At 37.4% G+C, this 18,797-nt stretch overlaps 1 protein-coding gene across 1 annotated transcript; it reads right to left on the bottom strand.

Annotated features, from left to right (window-relative positions):
• Positions 1-4,343: 4,343 nt before the first annotated feature.
• LOC109050715 (galanin receptor 2a) lies at positions 4,344-8,392 on the bottom strand. Its single transcript, XM_019068289.2, has 2 exons — positions 7,844-8,392; positions 4,344-6,275 (listed from the first exon to the last, which is right to left on the bottom strand). The coding sequence occupies exons 1-2, from the start codon at positions 8,188-8,190 to the stop codon at positions 5,540-5,542; spliced, it is 1,083 nt and encodes a 360-aa protein (XP_018923834.1). The 5' UTR covers positions 8,191-8,392; the 3' UTR covers positions 4,344-5,539.
• Between the last annotated feature and the right edge of the window lie 10,405 nt (positions 8,393-18,797).

Below are 18,797 nucleotides of genomic sequence, written 5' to 3'. Positions count from 1 at the left end.
TGAGTGAAATGTGAAGCACATTCAGTGGTGACACCTATCATAAATGTACATTAGACAGTCTATACCGCCGCTTTAAAATATGATTATGAAGAAGATTATAGTAGCGCCCTCTCTATTAATTAAACTCCACAGATAGGCTACTGTATAGACGCTCTCAGAAGGCTCCAAACCATTATTAAAACTGTGGAAGAATTTGTTTTGAATGGTTTCACCACATATAAAAATATACAATGAAAGAAATAACATCAACAAAGATGTAGTAGCCTATACATAAATAAAGCAGATTTTTCTTTTCTTTTCCTTTTTTTTTAACTTATAATATCCACTAGTGTAGGCTATATATATTATTTTTCATGATGTATTGAGTGTATTAAGAAAGTTTACGTTTTAGACTTGAATAAATAAATAAAATGTCAAGCTTCACTGTGTCCATATTATTTTCTTGTTTGGAAATGATGCACAATAAAACATTCTGTTCTCAAATTATATTTACCATTGTTTATGTAGCTATGTCTGCGGGAAATTGACCATTTAGCACAATGCATAATAAATGGTCAGTTTTCCTCAGATGTTGAAGGAGACAACAGAGCAGAGATGAATTGAATGGTGAAGTGTTCTGTTTTGTTGAGAGCTTTCAGTGAAATGATGGTGTCAGTGTGCATCAGCACATTTACAGAAGACTGCATTTCTTATTGAGTCAGAGCACGAGGGAATTAAAATTCATCAGCCCATAGAAGCCACTGGTTGTGAAAAGTACTTTTTGAATTACCATTTCAAATGAGAATACCATTTACTCAATAAATTTAAAGCCCACGTCTTACCTTGGTGATAATTGTATGTTGCTGGTGCAGAAAAATCACGCAGCTAGTACCAGCACATGCATTGATTATATTTTAAACATTCAGAATTTGTCAATCTGTGAATCTGAGTTAAAGGAACAGTTCATCCAAAAATGCAATTTTGCTGAAAATGTACTCACCATCAGGCCATCCAAGATGTAGATGAGTTTGTTTCATCATCAGAACAGATTTGGAAACATTAAGCATTCCATCACTTGCTCACCAATGGATCCTCTGCATTGAATGGGTGCCGTAAGGATAAGAGTTCAAACATCGCAATAATCCACAAGTAATTCACATGACTCCAGTCCATGAGTTAACATCTTGTGAAGTGAAAAGCTGCATGTTTGTAATAAACAAATCCATCATTAAGGCATTTTAAATTTAAATCGTCATTCCTGGCAAAAATATGAGTCCATAATCCATAATAACACTTCCTCCGGTGAAAAACTCCATGCCATGTTGTCCTCTCAAAACTAAATTTGATAGATATATTCAGTTAGAACTGTTTTTACTTGTAAATGGTTTTTGATCTGTGCATATTTCTCTCCTGATTAAGACAAGGAGAATTCTTCAATGGAGAATGCAATATTATGGATATATAGGACTCATATTTTAAAGCAATTATTTTAAATGCCTTACAAGCATGCAGCTTTTCACTTCACTAGACGTTAACTGATGAACTGGAGTCATGTGGAGCATTAAAGGTGAGTACATTTTCAGCAAATCACTGGGTAAATTATTCCTTGAATATTTCTGTATCATACTTGAACCCTTGTGAACAATTCTAAAAATCCATGTTATTTCTTTTTTCTTTTAATTCAGCACAAAAAAACACTGACAAATTCCTGCAGTGTTGGGCTTTTGATTAACAGCAGTTAAAATGTACTTTTCTTGTTGTTAGGAAAGTCCTAGATCCTAATTGTATATATTTCACTGGAGGCACAAGTCTGCTGGGAGGCAACATCTCTGTTCAATTCTCAAAGCATGCTTTAACTCACAAGTTCTTCCATTAGAACTGATTGGAAACATGAGGTAAAGGACAGCCCCTACCTGTTACATCCCAGTGTGATGTCTGAAATGATGGAGTTTACGAAGGATGCAGCAGGATCTAGACTTCAGCAGTGCTTCCCTTCAAGAAAACTGCATTCTGGTTAGATGAATGCTGATTTATTATGTTTTCAGCAATGATGACACTGTAATGGAGTATGTCAAGTTGTTCTGGCTATATTAATGTCAGGGTTAGCAGTTTAGTACAAACCCAGAATATAGATCAGTAAAGCACTGCAATAACAAGCTTTCCAGTACAATGCTATCAGTGGGAACACTGTTTACTTTCACAATGTTCTGCAACAAATCAAAGCTGACAAGGTCCATCTAGACAAAAATCAACAGCTTTCATTTAAGCTGGATCTTCTTTTTCTCCTTTTCCCCCAAGAGACACAATAAGACGAAGGAGGCAGTAGGAAAAAGTACAAGTTCACCTCATCTGTAAACACTGAGGTGTGAGGTGGGCAGATGTGACATCCTTACAGAGAGACAACTAGTACCTTGCCTCATCGACATCAGATAAGTCATTGCATGGCCCTGAGAGGCAAGACAGAGGAGTAGCTTAACTGGTGAACTTTGACTTGACTGTGTAACACTAGGCTATCACATTGTATTTGCAGCAGAGAGCCATTAAAAATGTGTGGGGGTTGGTAGTCTGAACATCAAACACAAGAACAGGCTAGAAAATGCCAATTTAATGCCAGAATGCACCACTGTGCAGATTACACAACTAGTAAAGGGATTAAACCTGCAAGAAATACTTCACACGCAGATTTTTAAGAGAGATTTTAAATGCATTTCTCTGTTTACTATTGTCAAATTTACACTGTAAAGGTAACACATAAGCACTTCTGAAGTGGCATTTGAGTGTCTTTACACAGATTGTTTAATGCTACTTAGAGGTGGCATAAATACATTTACACTGTAGTTACAACTCTATATATTTAATACTAGGGTATGAGGTGGGTCAGAGCAGTCTTAATTTAGTCTGGCTTTTATGCAACATTGCATCTGCACATTGAATTTTGAGCAGGAACAAAGCAGCTTTAACTAGACTGCGTAAAGATGCCTAATGACTTAAATCATTGAATGTCCATGCATTTTTTATTTTTTTGCTTTTAGTTGAAATAAAGCTGAAAAAAATTAAATATTAGATGGAAAACCAAAACTTATAGTTAAATGTGAAGTACTAAAATGACAAAAAAATGAAAATAAAAATAAAGATAAAAAAAACTAATAATAATAATGTCAAAAGCACATAGAAAAATTACTTTAAAAACCCACTATATATATATATATATATATATATATATATATATATATATATATATATATATATATATATCTTTTATAGTTTTTAATATAATTTAGTATTTATAGAATACCAAAATAACACTGCAGTGATTCTCTTTTGTTGTATTGTTGAAACTGGCATGCAAAAATGTATTATCCAGGAAAGGTTATGACATGTTACAGGGTCATCCATGTCATAATGTTCGTTTTATCCCACATCACAGCTCAGTTGAGGAAAGATTGGAAATTAACGTTTTTATGAACTAAAGTCAGTACTATTTGTTCAACCCCCAACCCCCTCCTTCACTACAGATTATTCCCAGCAACATATTCTCACTGGTGGTCTCTACCATTAATAGTGCAGACAGGAAGTTTGACAGAATTAACATTTTGTCTTCATTTACTCACCATGTCATATTTTTTTTATTTTGTGGACCACTACAGGAGATACCTTTCTCCAAGTTTCTGTTTTCCATACAACCACAGTGCATTGCAGTTTATACCATCATCACACATGCAAATGAGATCTAAGAGCTCTGGAAAACAGAAAGATTTTGGTCCGTTCCTCGCAGAAATCTACAAATAATTTTTTATTCAGCTCAGCTGTATAAATCACCATCCACTTTCATTATTCGGTAAAGAGAAGTTTAAAGGTGAGTAAATGATGACATAATTTTTATTTTGGGTTAGGCGAACTCATCTAAAGGAAGAGATTTCTTTCAGGACACATTCTCTTTATTTATTCCTTTTCTGACCGCCTTGATTTTCCATGACTATCATGTCTGATCTGTGTCAAAAGCTCAGATCAGTGTTTGGCTCCTGATGAAGAGCTGAACACATGGGAAGAATAATCATGAGGAGCATCATCATCATCATCAGTAGAGAGCCAGAATTGCTTTTGCCACTCCACAGCTGTCCTCTCTGCATACGCCAATCAGTTTGACTGCAGAGTGGCTCTTCGAGAAAGACCATAAGTATATGGTTCATGGGCACCAAAGTCTCCTGCACAATTACATTGTGCATGAAGAGACTTTTGACACCCATGAAAGACACTGAAATTAACATATTCAAATTCACTGACCTGTTTCTTCTTGTAATATTACTAAAAAAAACAACCTACTTGCCAGAATGGCAGCAGCTGTGCTTTACAGAGAAGCGCTCCTTAGAAACAGATGCCCTCATACTCTTTTTTTGCATATGAGAAGCATCATGGGAAGTATAAACTAACCACAAAACTGGTTAAATAGTGATTGTACAATAAATACTTATGTCAGATGTTAAATGAGGCTGTAACACTGGGCTTTTTACACTGATGGAGCAAATCAGAACACACATATTACCCACAAACTCTCTAAGCAACAGCTAAGTCTAAAGCAGCTACAAGCGAGAACCAGCCAATTAACTGGCACATTCCCAGTAAAGCCAGATCCTGGGAGGACCAAGATAAGTGGATGTTCTTGTGCGGATCATAACAGCTTGAGTGATGATTCTGTAGATTATGTTGCTTGGAAATCATCACAAAGACCAACCTGTATTTTTTTTACTATGGATTTACTTGTGAACAAATGTTTGTAGATTCATTGTTAATTCTTTGTAAGCATTTGTGACTCAACCCAAGTCAAAATACATTGGGGTCTCACCGCCAATACATTGATAATAGACATTCAAAGCATTATCTTTAAAATTCATAACATGCTTTACAAATTACACAAACCTATATGACACAGAAGAGGTAGTGGTACAGACAGATGTGAGGCGAAGTCAACTATATTTCTGTTTAGTTGTTGAACAGAAGCAAACAGTTTTAGGCAATTTGCTATTTCGATCAATTATCACTGTTTGCCCTATTTATTACTTTATTCAAAAAACATAAGAAATGCAGTCATATAATTGCTACACTAGCATTCAAAGTTTGGGGTCAGTAACCTTTTAAAGGAGCTGAGAACATAAATTCTAAAAATATGTTCAAATATGATCAAATTTGTTATAAATGTTCACCGTGTCAATGTTTGAACCAAACAACTTGATGCCGGCACTGTCCTCTGATAATTCAATCTGTTCGTACCTCCGGAAAACCCTACCATGATTCACAGTCTGAAAGCACACAGCCACCACTGCACAGTGACGAAAGCTGCCAACACTGACAAAACACAGACACAAGAGATTTTCATTTTAAACATCAGTCAATGTCCTCACCAAGACCACAAAAAGCGCTGCTTCCTCTCTACCTGACAATCTGCGCCTATGATAACTTTTGTTATGTAATCACAGCTCAAATGCTGTTAAAAGCCACTGGAACAGAAGAGTTTTATACTCTGGTAAGCGCTGATTTGACAGTAGGTGAGAGTGTAAGTGGATTATGTCACATTAAATGTCATGAAGGCGCTCGTCATCATCTTGCTTTTGCTCCAGAGGCGACCCCGGTTTGACCCGTCGTTATGATTGGATCCTTCGCACGAGGCAGCTTCCATCAGGCTCACCGTCTGCGCCGGTTGCACAGTGTGGATCCGGTTTATGACCCGATTACGAAATGCACAGCCAAACACCTTCTTGAAGCCCTTTCGAAAATGTTTAGACACCAGGGCGTAGACGATGGGGTTCAGGCAGGAGTTGGTGTACGCCACCAGGTGAGAGAGAATGCGGAGGACGTAGGTTGTGTGGTTGAGTGGGAAGTGGCCGAACCACATGCACAAGATAACCAGGTGATGTGGCAGCCAACATAAACAGAAGAGCACAGCCACGATGATTATCATCTTGGTCACCTTGCGCTTGGCCTTGCGGGACTCTGACATGTCCTGCATGGGGTCCACGGAGGTCCAGAGGTAGCGGATGGTGCGGGCATACGTGATGCTGAGAATGAGAACTGGGATCAGGTAGCCGAATATGAAGGTGCAGACATCCATGGCTCGACGATGATAGGTGTTCCACGCTGGGATGCAAACGGTGGTCCCGTCTAGATCCATCTGCTGGTAGTAGCTGAGATAAGGGCTAGAGAAGAACAGCGATAGAGCCCAAACAAGGCTGATGGACGTCAGAGCATTACGGGGAGTTCTGGTTTCTCTTGAGCGCAGAGGATACCGAATGGCGAGATATCTGTTGGGAAATTGCAAACATTTGTTTTAGCTGGTTTTTCAGCATGGTCATAGCTAGTTTAGTATGGCTGGTTTTAGAGGGGTTTTGACCACTCTTTAGATGAACACCAGCTTAAACCAACTATATATATGTTTTTTTTTAAGCATGGTTGGCTCTGCGAGGATAAATGTGGTTCACGGCAAAGATATTCAGGTGATATTCTGAAGTGTGTATCTGATGGGCACTTTCCTGTCCCATCAGGCCACAGAAGAGGATTTATGAATGGCAGTAAAGTGATGCAACTGTTGCCATAGTCACATGACAATGACAACATGAACATACATGCATTCATACTATATAGAACATACTTTTTAAATTTTTTTATACGGTCGATAAGTAATTACTTATTTTAAATAATTTCCTACTCAGTATGTGAATTTGGACGCAACCATGGTAATCTAAAAAAGTAACCTGAGCATCTTATTATGGCACTAAGAAACTCATTTCATTTCATTCTTAAGAAAATGTGCTTGGTGCCTTCTCATGCAAAACTCACCACCTTGTTGCCTGGGCATTGCTATTTGGTTGCCAAGAGGTTTAGCTGGCATTTATTTGTCAAAATACATACATATAATACAGTATGCTTAATGGTAATTCTTTAAATCTCTCTCTCACTCTCTCTTTATGTGGAATAAAACGGTTTGGTTTGGCTGGTTAACATTAGCCCCTGCTTGTACACCTATAGCTCTAAAATCATCGGTCTTCATTGAAGGCCATCCAATTGTGTGTGTGTTTGTTAATTTGCAAGCAATGTTTAATTTATATATATATATATATATATATATATATATATATATATATAAATATATATATATATATATATATATATAATGCACTAAATTATAGTAAAGGGTTTTGGTACACACACACACACACACAAACACACACACACACACACACACACTTAAATGTGCATACACACACACACACACACACATATATATATATATATATATATATATATATTTTTTTTTTTTTCTCTCTCTCGGTGCTATCAGCCAATCAGCGTTGTTGTGACACTTCTCAAATGTGCTTTTTTTGCTAACAATTTTTAGCAATTAAAAAGGTGCAGTTTATCCATTCAAAAAAATCCTTCATGTTATGATTGCTGTAATTATATTTTATAACATAATTTAATTTCTAAAGTGCTAGGGTGATTAAGGTAAATTGAGATTACTGGGGAAAATGTCCCAATTATTCCGAATTTACCCCATATTAATCCATAAAATGCAAAATTAAACAACTGCAATTGTATAATACATTTTAATAATTACAAAACAATACCAAAATAATAGAGAATGAAAAATACTTAAATTATATGAATTAGCCGACACACCGCCGAAGACACTATGGTAGCAGTTAAAGTTTCTTTCTGCTCTACTCTCTGTCTAAGTTTCTTGAATTTGCTATTATTTTCCTTCTTTACAGTTATTGCATATTATTGTCGCTAATAATATCTGAGCAATTAAGCGTTTCAACAATGAACTGGAAAGAAAAGCGCGCGCTGACTGTGCGCGCCAGAAACGCACCTGTCCAGAGACACCGCTGCCAGCGTAAAGATGCTCGCGTACATGGTCAGGTAGATGATAAAGTGCACAGCTTTGCACACAAACTGTCCAAACACCCATTCGTCCATGGTGTAGATGGTAGCCTGGAAAGGCACGCAGAAGACGATGAAGCAGAGGTCCGCCAGCCCGAGGTTCAGAATGAACAGGTTGGTGCTCTTTGTGTTCATCTGGCCGTTGTGAATGAGAACCGCGAGCACAAGACAGTTCCCCACGGTACCAACCAAAAAAATAATCGAGAATATGACAGAAATGATTACCGACTCAACTTTCCAGTTGGAGGAGAAGTGGATCTGCTGAGATGCGTTCATCTTTCTGACCACTGAAACGTCTAAAATGCTTCAACGCTGCTTAGACTCCATATGGACACGATTCAAGAACTTCTACATCGTCAATTTGTTTTTGCGCAAATTCCTATAAATATACGCAAGCACAACGAGAAAAGAAAAGCATCTTCTGTCTGGATGGTTTTCATGCAGGTACAGATAGTGGAGGTGCTGAACATCTGGTCTGATTATAACCATCACCAGCCTCCTCCCCTTCTACTCTATTCATCAAGAACTTTTCTTAAAATACAATGCAAAACATTTACATAAACGAAGAATACTAAAATAAAATATTACTTCTTTATATATATATATATATATATATATATATATATATATATATATATATATATATATATACATACATATACTGTATATACATACATATACTGTATATATACTGTATATATATATATATATATATATATATATATATATATAAAACTACATAGTATATAAAAACCTGTAATGGGCATTTTAATAATTGGTTCCATTGTGACAACATACAAAACACATTTCAATTAAATTTTACTTACCCCTGTAATTATTTGTTTAAAATTATATACAGTATTATAGACACCACTACAATAGCAGCTTCTGTGTGAATGAAATACATTTTCATGTATAAATTCACATATTCCTGACAGCTGAAATAATATGCATTGTAATATTAATAAATATTGAAGCAGTAATGTTCGATGCATGCACTTATTTGGTTGGTATGATTTGTTTTTCATGTTAAATTTGTCTTAAGAGGACTGGTGTAAAATTCAGCATTATGATCATTCCAATTTAAGACTGGTCTCCAGTAGCTTTATAATGAGTGTTCACAGTACACAGTACAGTACAGTACACTCCAGACCTGCATCTGATAACTTGTCATGCTGCTGTGGAGGTGCTGCACTGGTTTGTATATATCATGCTGTTTTACAAATCCTCAATTCATCCGCATCATCTCTCTCATGTACCTGCAACGCATCACATGTCATTTAACACTGCTGATATGTTACAGCTCTTACTATGTCTTAGCACAACTGTCATACTGAATTTATAACAAAATAATAAAATAACATTCTCACATGATATAGTGATAAAGTATAAAGTGTCAAAGAGCTGTTGTTTTCTTACTTAGTGATATACTTTAACAAATATATAATATTTAGCATTAAACATTTCAAATAAAGAAAAAGTATTAAATATTCCATTCTATTCTACTTTTGTTAATAGGGGGCCCTCTAGAGGTAAATGAAGAGTTTTTTTTCTGACAAGAAAGTTCACTGAGTACAACCCCTGTGAATCACATGATTAAATATATACTGTATGCCTACCTTACATTTGCATACTGAATAAATCCATGTATCTATCTGTGATATTCTACCATGACATATAAACAATAATGCTCAGTCATATCTCACATATTTATATGCCTTATAGGATCCCAAACCACGATGTCACCAATAAGTCACACAACTCAAAGTCAAAGTCATTACTGTATCTGATAGAAGCTAAACCTGTAGGTCTTGAACTCTGATTGCAACCAACATAATTAATATCCAACGGTATCCCTTTTATCCATCGTTCATCTCATCCTGCACCCAGAGACCTGACCCAGTTCCCTCAGAAGAACCCCATTCATCCAGTTCGCCCCTGCTTGAACCCCACCATCCTTACAGTGTGAGTCACGTTTTTCCACTGCTACACATACCACATACACTCATTACTATGTTTAACCACTGCTTTTAATACCGCTGGATATAGACTGAGCTTTGCCATTTGTTTCCATCTAGATTTGGTTGCAATATAACAAGAATTCCAATTACTGCAACTAGACAGATCTAAACTGATCAGGTAAGAGTTTAGAAAAATGTATTTATATATTTCTCTATGCCTGATAGTACATTAACCAGTTACAAAACATTTGTGAAAACACTCTGAATCTAAGTGATCATGAAATTCCATCACAAATCTATGTATGTAGACTTGCTTTCTTCAAATAAAGAATATTTTTTCTTTAACTGTAATGTCAGTTTTTGACCTTTGCTTTGACCTCATGCAGCAATATGTATGCATTAGCATGTAAACACATGAGTGTACCACCAGAGGGCGGCACTATCATAATAAAATGATAAAACTGTGGCACTGGAACAACAAAAATGATGCTGTGCATTTTTTAAGCTGACTGGAACTATGCACCTGTTGGTGTATCTTACATATTGGCATTAACAAATGAAGAAGGTATCAATTAATAATGAAGTTCCCAAGCATCTAATAGCCTATTGCTTCAAATTGGAACACTTCTTTAGAGTATTAACCAAAAAAGAAGAAACACACATTTTTGTTTACCAGCTTATGGATTTTTATGGTATATTTTAGGTTATTGAGGTAATTAATATTTTTAAAATGAAACATGGCAAAACTATAATAATAATAATTATTATTATTAATATAATTTTTTAGTAGTAGTAGTAGTATTTATGCATATTCATCATTTCAATTAAGTCATGATTTCATTTTCAAAGAGTTGTAATGCTGATGTAATAATAAAAAAACTGTCAAAGGTCTATTGACACTGACTGTCCATTCTCTCCAGACTCTTGGCTGGTTGGTTACTACTGAAAGAAATGCCTGAAATATCTGAGAGCTGAAAGTGGCCTAGGATGCCTCTGTAATTACTTAACCTTCTGTTGGTGGGTCTCTGTCAAAATAATGACTACTGCTTTGGGAGTCAACTAAACAGCACTCCATTCATTCAGAGAAAGAGAGGACAAGGAAATGTTTCCCTTCCTTTCCTCTGACCATTTATCACTCTCTTGTACGTTCTTTACGTCACACAGTCTTTTTCTGAATACAAGCTGTCTGTTTTTGGCTACGGTTTCGCTGTGGTCTCCAAGTGCCAGTGATCCTTGAAGAATTGAGGGTTCTATATTTTCCATTGGCCATAAATTGGTGCCTGCTTAAACAACTGTTGCTGCTACAAGGTTCTTGAATCAGGTGAGCCTGGCCTGAATGACCACTTTCTATGCATTGGCACTAGCGGAAATGACACAATAGGCTGTGACCTTGTTGCTCCGGTGGGCTTTGCTTGTTCAAAGCTGCTGGGTGATATTGGGGTAACAAGAGCTGACAACCTCATGCTGGCCACACGTGGGAATATTTTGGGGCCCAAATGCGTGTGGGCTGGGTGGCTAAGAAAAGAGACACTATGGGAAGCATAAGCTCTGCACATTTAATTGTAAGGGGTCATATGATGCGATTTCAAATTTTCCTTTCTCTTTGGAGTGTTACAAGCTCTTGGTGAATAAAGAAGATCTGTGAAGTTGCAAAGACTAAAGTCTCAAAGATATTCTTTATGAAAGTTAAGACTCGTCCACGCCCCCCTGAAACGGCTCGTTCTAACACGCCCCCACATCTCTACGTCACTATGTGGGAAGATTTGCATAACGCTGCCCAGATGTTCACGCAAAGAAAGAAGGCGTACCTTTTATTCTCATTGTAGTATTGTTGTTGCTGCCGGCGCCATGTCTTATAGACGCTGTGTGTTTCACTGTGAAAGCAAAACTCCTTTGTTTGGCCTTCCAAAAGAGGACAATATCCACTTTGTCATGCCTAGAGCTGATCCATGCTGGTCGCTGAGGAAATACATCCACTTTGCACTGAGGATCGCTGAATCGGATTAACCGTGGACAAAGTGGAGTCCAGCCCGGGGTCGTCACATGTGGTTGCTGCAAGACCAAGTTACACTCCTTCGTAGAATCCGCCTGCCGCACGGTTCTCAAGCCGCCCGCCTCTGCTCACTCAAGCCGGCCGCGGCTCACTCTAGACTGTGGCTCACTCTAGGCCTCCGGCCTCTGCACACTCAGTGTGTGACGCTGTTTCGTTGAGAAAGCGAAACTACTTTGTTTTTGCCTTCTAAAAGAAGACATGACTAGAAATCATGTTTAAATCACGTTCATAATGGGTTTTATGTTTTTTTCTCGTCGCTTCGGCCAGACAAGGCATCACAAAATGTTAAGAAGCATAACATTTTCGTCACACGCTTGAGGCATTCGGCCAATCACAACGAGCTGGATAGCTGGCCAATCACAGCACACCTCGCTTTTCAGAGAGATGAGCCTTGTGAAAATCAATGTTTCAGAAGACGGGGCATAAAGGAGAAACAATAATGTACAGTATGTGGGAAATAATGTGTTTTTTTTAACCTTAAACCGCATAAACACATTTCATTATAGCAAAATACACAAAATAATGGTCTTTTTAGCAACATCATATGACCCCTTTAACATATTTATACATACCATTTAGTACATTAAAAAAAGAAGAAGATATATATATATATATATATATATATATATATATATATATATATATATATATATATATATTTCTTCTTCTTTTTTAATTCAATGAATGATTTGTCAGAATGACTCAAAAAGTCTTTTTTAATGATTAATTTAAAAGACAGATTCAAATGAGTAATTTCATTGTATATATATAAATTATATAATAAAATGCTTTTTAATTGCATACTCTCTCTGTGATTATTTAACGCAATTGTGTTGATTATTATCTGTTAAATATGAAGAAGAAGAAAAACAGATTTAGAAACAAATCACACTGACTCAAAATGAGAATAGAAAGCTTGTGGTTGAAAATTAAAGTGGAAAATGTGTCTCGTTCCCAGCCCTATAATCCAAAGCACTTGTGAAGCAACTGAACAAATCAGAGACAAATCTAATGCACAGTATTTTATTCTTTCTATGAGCTTGTGCTATTGTTCAGCATGCCTTGCATCTTAGGAAGTGCAGAACAAGCTAGGGCTGCATAATAGTCACTGTCATACTCTAAGTAATGGTTTGTGTTTGTTGAGGTTGTGCGCTCTGTACAGGAAGTTTTATTTCATCACTGACTTTTTCATGGAGGCCAGCCAGAGCCAAAGCAGTACGGACATGTCCATAACTGTAACCCCACAAATCACAGCGACCCCATTTAGGTCGACTCAAAACACCCAAGAAACAGCCTCAATGTTTAATTGGGCAAAGGTGGCAGCCTTTAGTAGAAATGGGATATTTAAGAAGGTTATAATTTTTTTTTCTTTCACAAACCTGGGTTTCATAATGCTCGAGTTCTCTTTATCCCTTGAAATGCCTCTTTCCATTCGTGATAGACTCACATGTTATGAATAGCATGCATTTCTAATAAGTGTGTGTGTCTAGTGGATAGCGTCACTGCTTTGGGAAGCGAGCTAAAGGAGTGTTTCATTATAAACCTGTGTCATTAAAAAGCTGCTGGCAAGATCTGACTTTTGGCTCCTGCTCAAACTTTCTTCCTTTTATACATATTTAGTGTGTGTGTATGTGTGAGACTTCTTAAGGGCCCCTTAGTGAGACCATTACATGAGTACTACGACCTGATAAGAATTGAATTTATCAGCTTGTTGCACCCTCGTAAATCAACACGCATTGTGAACCGACCAAAGCCTGTCGACAAAGTGCATTTGTAATGGAAAAACATGTCTGAATTATAGTGGTAAGATATCACAAAAAGCATTCAGTTGAGACGCAGATGATCACGGGTCAGAGACTCAGTTTGTGCTTTTATTATTTCAATCTGGAGCTCGTCTGCAATGCGCACAAGAGAGGGTGAAGTAAGAGCTAAACTTAGACCACTTGAAGATGTTTATTGCACTTTTCTTTTTTTGCTCTCAATCTGTCATTTTGTCTTGTTCAGACAGTTCTCAGAAGTTCAAAGGTCACAGAGGTCAGGTGGCGGTGCGTGCAGGTGCTTCTGGGAGTTTGGGGGAGGAAAGGGGGAGCATGTGCAGGCAGCAGAGCCACAATCACGCAAGCTGCGTGTGGTTTGGCACTGGCAGCCAAGACCTCTCACTCTGCGCGTCTCAGACTTTCTCCCAGGGTTATCCGATCTTTCCTCCATCCTTCCACTCACTCCGCCGGCTGCTGCCCGCCCCTGACTTCCAGCCACACACAAATGTTTTGAATAAAAGACCGGCATGACTGGGCCATGTCTTCTGAAGAAATCCCAAAGAGTAATAGTTTACTTATCCTAAATACCCCCGATTAGACGAACTGAAACATTGTTGTTATGCGGTGGAAACTCAAGGACCCATTGGCCGAGTCTTTTAACCCAGTTCCAGAAAGGACCCACAGCAGTTTTCTGTCATAGGTGAACCACAAGTTCTGGTGAACTTCAAAAAAAAAAAAAAAAAAAAAGAAAAAAAAAAGGGACGGCAGCATCAACAAAACACCTCGATGGAACTCCAAAACATGGATGGCGAAAAAGGCACAAGGTACTCAAGTTAAAACAGACCTGCCCACATCCGTTCAGTCCTGCCTCAGGACCTCATAATATTTTCCTCCCCTATTATACATTATGACATATTTTAGCATCTCAATTGCTTTCTGAAAGACATGGAATAACATCTTGGACTCTCACGAACAGCTTTAGTTCATGGAGGAGGATTAGACTTGAACTTGGGTCTTCTGAAAGCCAACAGCTCTTGTACATGTTTTGAGCCCAATGCATGATTAAAATGATATGATTTGTCACGACTTCTCCTACTAGAAAGCATTTGCCACCGTGTCATTTGATTTTTCTACTGCTATTTATGTTCAACAGTCCTCACATTACCAAGACAGGCCAAGATCCATACCACATGACCATGTTAATTCATCCAGCCATCTTGGAATTCGCTTTTCAAGAACACCCATCTCCCATCTGCAACAGCTGCAGATGCCATAGACAAGAAGTCATTTTCTCCCCAATCAAGGTGATTGAGGCTCTATTTCCAGACAGCAGTGCTTTGAACTCTGGATGCCATGACTCGAGGGCAAGCTCTGCTACTGAGCTCAGCCAGCTAGACACTCTCGTTTAGGTGCAGTTGGCTGCCAAGGCTGAAGCTGGAAATAATGCAACAACGCATCTCACGTATTTAAACAGAGAGCGGCTGGAAAGCGCAGCTGGATACAGCACATGTCGTCAAGACCTGGCAAAGCTCACATGCATATTGGGCCCTTCTGTGCCATTAACCACATTATCCATCTCCAGACACATGAAGGCATTTGAATTCCTTCTTTGCATGAAGGTCCACAGGCTGTTTAGAGGTCATCATCTGAAAGAATTACATCATCTGGGAAACACTTTCAACTGTTGTCACAGTCCTGGCCATTACTAAATAATATAAAGAATGCAGAGAATCTTATAGTGAAGCATCAAGTCTACTACTACTACTATTATTATTATAGCTGTAATGATATAAACTGATAATACACAAATAAGAACCCTGTTTGTGCCACAGTTGATCAACTGAACATATTGTGTTTTTTTTTTCTCTCATAATTGCCACTGTATATATCACAATGACAACTTTATATCTCAGATTTGTGACTTAACACACTACAAGATTGTGTAAAAACAATTTTTACTCAGAAATCGCTAGCATATTTTACAAATAAACAGCCTGTAACACATGAAATTTGGAAGTACAAAGACTGAAATAGTAATTTCAAATCCATAATCCAATTAACAATCCTTTTTTTTAATAACTTTGAATCACATTAGTTGCAAATAAAAACAAAACTTTCACTGCAGACAATTTCATGATAAAAATAAACAATACTGACTAATCATCTTCATGTTTTACAAGCGCTCTGTCCTCAAATCTGTGTAAATGTGCGTGAGATGGACACAACAGCTGTAGCAGCACCTTACAGTTTATTGATGCTTTGGTAAATATTGTAGGTCATACATGATGAAAGTTTCCATCAGGGGTGGTTTTTCATTACCACTATAACAGGGGAAATAAATAATGATTGCACACTATGACAAACATAGAAAAACTTGTCTCAGAAATCCATTTGAGCAGGATGTCTACAATCAAAATGTTTTGAAATAAAATTGCCACACACGTTTCATCTTACAGAAGCTCACTACTTCCAAATGCTCACGTTGTGCAAGTGTACAAGCCAAAATCATCTCACAGTCTGTCAGGAGTATCACCTTCGGCTTTTCCCCATCCTCTTCATCAACTTTGTATCTTGGTTCAACTCTCTGACCCATCAAGACTGTCACTTCACCTGAGCCAGACTAAAATAAATGACTCTATTAAGCACCTACTAAGACCTCTCCAGAGCCTTTAATATAGATTGAGAGAGCCCTTTGCATGCCTTAATTTCCTCGAGGGGAAGCGGGAGTTTAAAGTCCCGGCAGACGCAGACTGATTTTCCACTGTTTTAATGAGAATGACAGAGAGAGGGGAGACCACGAAAGGGGTATTTATAGAAACAGCTGGAATGTGAAGGGCTAATTGTGCTTAGTCTATTGCTCCCTGCATAGTCTGTTCACCATTACAGTGTTTTTCAACAGTAAATGCAGAGAGGAGAGATACACCACTAGAAGAAAGGTATCTGAGTTTCTTGACCTATTTTCACCCACAATGGCAGAGAAAAACAAACAAACAAAAACAAACAAGTGGACTATAGGTATATTTCTAAATGTGTTAGGTTACAGTTTCAGAACTAACTCGACTGACAAATTTAGGGCCAGGTTAAAATATCAGTATTCTGATTAATTGTTTTGAATGATTTCAATATTGACTCCTAAATCCCAAGACTGATCATTTACATCTGAGCATAATACACCCCACTACTAAATCACCACTCCTCAAGAAAACAAGTTATATGTAGTCCAAAATGAATGAGTTGACATAAAAGGTTGTGCATTGCGAAGCAATATCAAGAAAACATGCATTTCCACTGAGTTGTACTTGCATGTGCAATGTAGTCTAATTCAAGGACACATGACTCCTATAAACGATACTTTTTAGTGACTCAAAAACATACAGCACAACCAGTGCAGTCCAAATCACGAACAAACAAATCCTCTGAGTCAGTGCTATTAATGTATTTTTCAAATAAATAAAACATCAAAGCTGTTATTGAATCAATAGTTTTCATTAATTCTAGTGATTAAATATTTTTATATTACTGGAATATTCCTCCTTCTGCAGGTTACATTGTTATATTTGCATTTATGCATTTGGCAGATACTTTTATCCAAAGTGACTTTCATTGTATTCAAGGCACACATTTAATCAGTACTTTCTTTCCCTGGGAATTGAACCCATGACCTTGGTGTTGCTAGAGCCATGCTCTACTGTTTGAGGTACAGGAAGGAAGCAGTAGGTGTCTTTATGAAAGTGATTTATTCAGGAACAAAACTAGGGACTGAGTCATTGAATCATTGATTTACATGACTCGTTCAAACACACTGATTCATGGAGGAATAAGTTACATGCCTTTATGAGTGAGTCATGAATTATTCACTCAACCGATACGTTTAAAAACATTGATTCATGCAAAAATGCATTGCTCAGAAAGTTGTTGGGGCTTTTTTTGGAAAAGTTTCATTAGCAGAGCAAAAGCAAACCAAGTTACTGGCAATATTATGTCTAAAATATAAAAGTTACCTAATAATAATGTTTAATGCAACTGTTGTATAAAATCAAAATATGAGTGTCTGTGTTTTAATGGAATCAATGTCATATAAGTTCATGATAATTTATTCTAATTATACAATATAATAAAAATTATTAATAGGGATTATAAAACGGGAAAACCATGCACTAAACATGCAATAATTCAACATACACAGTTTCCTAGAAATCACTAAATCAGCTGCAGCGCACAGTGTGTTTCTGTTTGTTCATGTTTTCTGTTTGTTGTCACTAAGCCAATCTTATTTCAGTTGTTGGGGATGTGTGTGTGTGTGTGTGTGTGTGTGTGTGTGTGTGTGTGTGTGTGTGTGTGCGCGCATGTAAGAGTCATATGAGTTTAAATTCTATCAGGAGAACCTGGGTGCAGAGATAATGCCTGCTCCCTTGAAAGGCCATTCAAAGAGGAAAAAAAAAGAAGAATAAAAAAACATCTCCACAGGATTGCACTTTAAAACGTGGACGTAATCCTTTGCAATATGAACCAGGCATTACATACTCACTGTAATTAAAAATATTAAGCCAGACAATGCGGAGCAATCAGTTGATCTCCAATGTATACATCAGAGCAAAGACTGACATGGAAAAAGTGTGTCGGAAAATTTGATCCTATGGAACATGCGCACATACAGCCTCGTGTCACTTTGCATGCGACAGACGTTCGCTCGCAGCCTACATCTGTACAGCAATCAACTCCACAACACACAAAGCCAAACACCCAGCGGTCTTCTGTTTACATTTCTCAACGATGACATGAATTATTCACTCAACCGATACGTGAGGGAAGGCCAGACTTTAAATAGCACATCCGCACATTACCATGTACAGCGGACTGCTGCAAAAGGTGCCGTTACCCTTCCTCCAAACCTGTGAAGACGATTATAGTCAACAGATTATTTATTTCAAAGACTGTTTCTACCCAAACAGACTGTTATCTAAAAAAAACTGGACAAGCTGTTTAGCAAACAATATAAAGGCAAGCACCTGTTAACTCCCGCTTAAACAATGTCCCGCATTAAACTCAGCTGCTCATTAAAAATCCCTAACTGAGATAAAAAAAAAATCATGTTAAATCTATGACTTAGAA

The sequence above is a fragment of the Cyprinus carpio genome, chromosome A12 (assembly GCF_018340385.1).
Source record: "Cyprinus carpio isolate SPL01 chromosome A12, ASM1834038v1, whole genome shotgun sequence".
Lineage (NCBI taxonomy): Eukaryota > Metazoa > Chordata > Actinopteri > Cypriniformes > Cyprinidae > Cyprinus > Cyprinus carpio.
This window is presented reverse-complemented; position numbering and strand designations above follow the sequence as displayed.